We start from the raw sequence: 3023 nt of genomic DNA on the forward strand, positions 1-3023 counted from the left end.
CAACTCTGAGAAAATAATCAAAGTTTGCAGTAACATGCTTCCATAGACAGGTGCAGCAAATAGAACTAGCGCTTCAAACAAACAGAATCAGTTTAAACTACTAATACAAAGTATGATCAGCTAGCATCTAGAAATCAGAAGCTTCATTTTAGTGATTCTACAATTACTATTGATAAGATTGCACACCTAGCCAAGCCAGAACAATTTCCTCAAGAGCTGGTCTGATAGTTTGCGTCAACATGTTTTGGTAATCAATCACATCACCACTTGACCTACTCAGCTCAATGAAGTAATTGGATACGGAAATTTCAAAGATTTGCACGCCAATGCACAGGGTTTCATATCTGCTCTCATTTAATCCCTCTAATATAAGAAATCCACCTTCTTTCTTCTTTACTTCAAGGTTCACACTCCTGCCAACTTCCACAAGTTTGGATATGATGACTGGGACAGGTTTCGCTGATGTGAATCGCAGCTCCTCCTTTTGATCATTGTTTATGAATAAACCAGACAAATTAAACTGGCAGAGGATATTAAATACACTAAAGATTGCAGGTTTTATCAACTCTAATTTGGTGTCGGAGAAAGAGGTACTATTCTCTGAATTTGAACTGGAACCAGCATTACCATCTGCAGTAACATGTTGGTTCACTACTTGTTTAGTTCCCACACGTCTAGATTCCAATCCTTTCTTAAACCAGGAGCTTTCCTTAATTTTGGCGATTGAAATCCTTTTACGAGGGTTTGGGTCTAAGATCCTAGAGAGAAGTTTGCGCACTTCTAGAGGGAACCAATTAGGGCATTTGTACTCTGCCCTGCATATCTTCCTATACAGATTCATAAGATTTAAGTCATAGAATGGAAGATAACCAGCCAACAAGACAAATAAAATCACCCCACAAGACCAGATGTCAGCTTTGGCACCCTCATATCCTTTTCTACCAATCACCTCGGGAGCAACATATGCTGGTGTACCACAGGTTGTGTGGAGTAACCCATCTTGTCGCTTAGACTCAGCTAATGCACTCAAACCAAAGTCTGAGACCTTTAGGTTTCCATTCTCATCCAGTAGGAGATTTTCCGGTTTGAGATCACGGTGATAAACACCTCGGCTGTGGCAAAATTCAACTGCGTTGATCAGTTGCTGAAACAACTTTCTAGCAACATCTTCTGTGAGCCTCCCCTTTGTCAGTTTGTTGAAAAGCTCGCCACCTTTGGCATGTTCGATCACAAAGTAAATCTTACTCTTAGTTGCCATGACCTCGTATAGCTGCACAACATGTCGATGTTTGACCATTGCCATAACGGATATCTCTCGTTTCGTCTGTTCAGTCAATTCAGCTTTCTGAACCTTCTCTTTATCAATTACTTTAATGGCTACAGTTTGTCCGCTTTCCAGATCCCTTCCATAATAAACCTTACCAAAGTTGCCTTGACCTAATAATCTCCCCAATTCATATTTTTGCATCACTACATTTCCATTTTTCACCATTTTCAACAAACAATCCTACTAATTTATACTATAAATAACACTCCTGCTGATATGATAATTCTCTATTTACAGGCACGAAACCTTGCTTCAGAGTTCAACCGTCTGCAACAAGGCCGTGCTTCAGTAGAACAACATTCTTAATTACTGTTACTTCATTGTGCATCTGGCACGAGAACTTAAATGCTCTATGAGCTGCAAATTTGAAATCATGATGTAGAAAACAGAATAACCCCAATGCAGATGGAAACTCAGAGGCTTCTAAGAGCCAAGAGCTGTTGTTTCACCCCATCTATCATGTCACAGAGCTCTGAAAAATCACAAGATAAGAAAAGAGAGACTCAAAACTACAGCTTACTATTTATTAACTTAAATGCAAAAGCAAAACTAGAGATAGTAAACAAAAACAATATATCCGACAAGTGTAAGGAGGGAAGAGTGTACATAGATCTTACCCCTACTTTGGGAGGCAGACAAGAAAACCATTCCCAAATAACAAGTGATAGTAAAAGAGGAAATGAAAAGAATTCATTTGGAAATGTTCAAAAAAGGTATATATATCACAAATGCAGGTTAAACAGATAAATGTTACTTCCATTCAAATAACTACAAAATTCAAACAGAATCTGTTTCTGAATCTAAAATTAGATTCTTTGTATCTTGATTTTGGTCCACCATTTCATCATCAAATCGGGCCAAAAAAAAAAAAACAAAACCAATTGAATTTCCCCTTCTTTACAAGAAAAGGATTTTTTTTTCAATCTAAACATAGGTATAACAAAAGCTTCTCCGATCAAATCGACAACTAGAATTTAAACAAAAATGAAATCACAGACGAAACATTTCTTCACACAACATTTACCAAAAAAAAATCATCAAATTCTCTACCATGAAATAATCAAAATTGACAAACGAATCGAAATTGAACTTAAATGGGTTTAAGAAAAAACCTGAATACAAGTAGAGACGATCCAAGGAGAAAAATGTTTAATTTGGTGAAGCTCCCTTTATATTTATATATATACATTGAAGTTGTGACTAAATAATTTGTAATGTTCAGATTTTGTTGCCTTCATAAAAAATAGCAAGTGATTGTCTGTAAAGTGAAAAGTTGGTAAGCTGACAAAATATAACAATTGTATGTAGACACGTATGGCACATCTGTACGGAACACGCATAATTATTTGGAAATAAATATTAAAAACGCTCCTACTCTACTTTAGATATATATTATTAATTTTATTTTAAAATTATTAGCAATTTTAAAAACGCTTCAAAAATTATCCCCACTTTTCTCTAAACTTTAATTTTTGAAAACCCTTCAAAGAAATTTCCTCCGCTTTTTTTTTCTTCTAAACTTCATTTTGCATCGAAGAAGCAAACTTAGGCCCCATCATTACCCTTTTTATTGATAAGTTTTAAATTATTATATATCCAATATCACAATGTTTTGAACTTATGTTAACCTAGAAAAATACTTAACTTTTACAAAAAATAAAAAGCGATAAACATATATACACATTATTTAAGATAT

General features: G+C 35.1%; 1 protein-coding gene across 1 annotated transcript; it reads right to left on the minus strand.

Annotated features, from left to right (window-relative positions):
- LOC107021374 (CBL-interacting protein kinase 18-like) lies at nt 1–2581 on the minus strand. Its single transcript, XM_015222019.2, has 2 exons — nt 2440–2581; nt 1–1799 (listed from the first exon to the last, which is right to left on the minus strand). Exon 2 carries the CDS (start codon nt 1490–1492, stop codon nt 167–169), a length of 1326 nt encoding a protein of 441 aa, XP_015077505.1. The 5' UTR covers nt 1493–1799; nt 2440–2581; the 3' UTR covers nt 1–166.
- Between the last annotated feature and the right edge of the window lie 442 nt (nt 2582–3023).

Source organism: Solanum pennellii, chromosome 6 (assembly GCF_001406875.1).
Source record: "Solanum pennellii chromosome 6, SPENNV200".
Taxonomy (NCBI): domain Eukaryota; kingdom Viridiplantae; phylum Streptophyta; class Magnoliopsida; order Solanales; family Solanaceae; genus Solanum; species Solanum pennellii.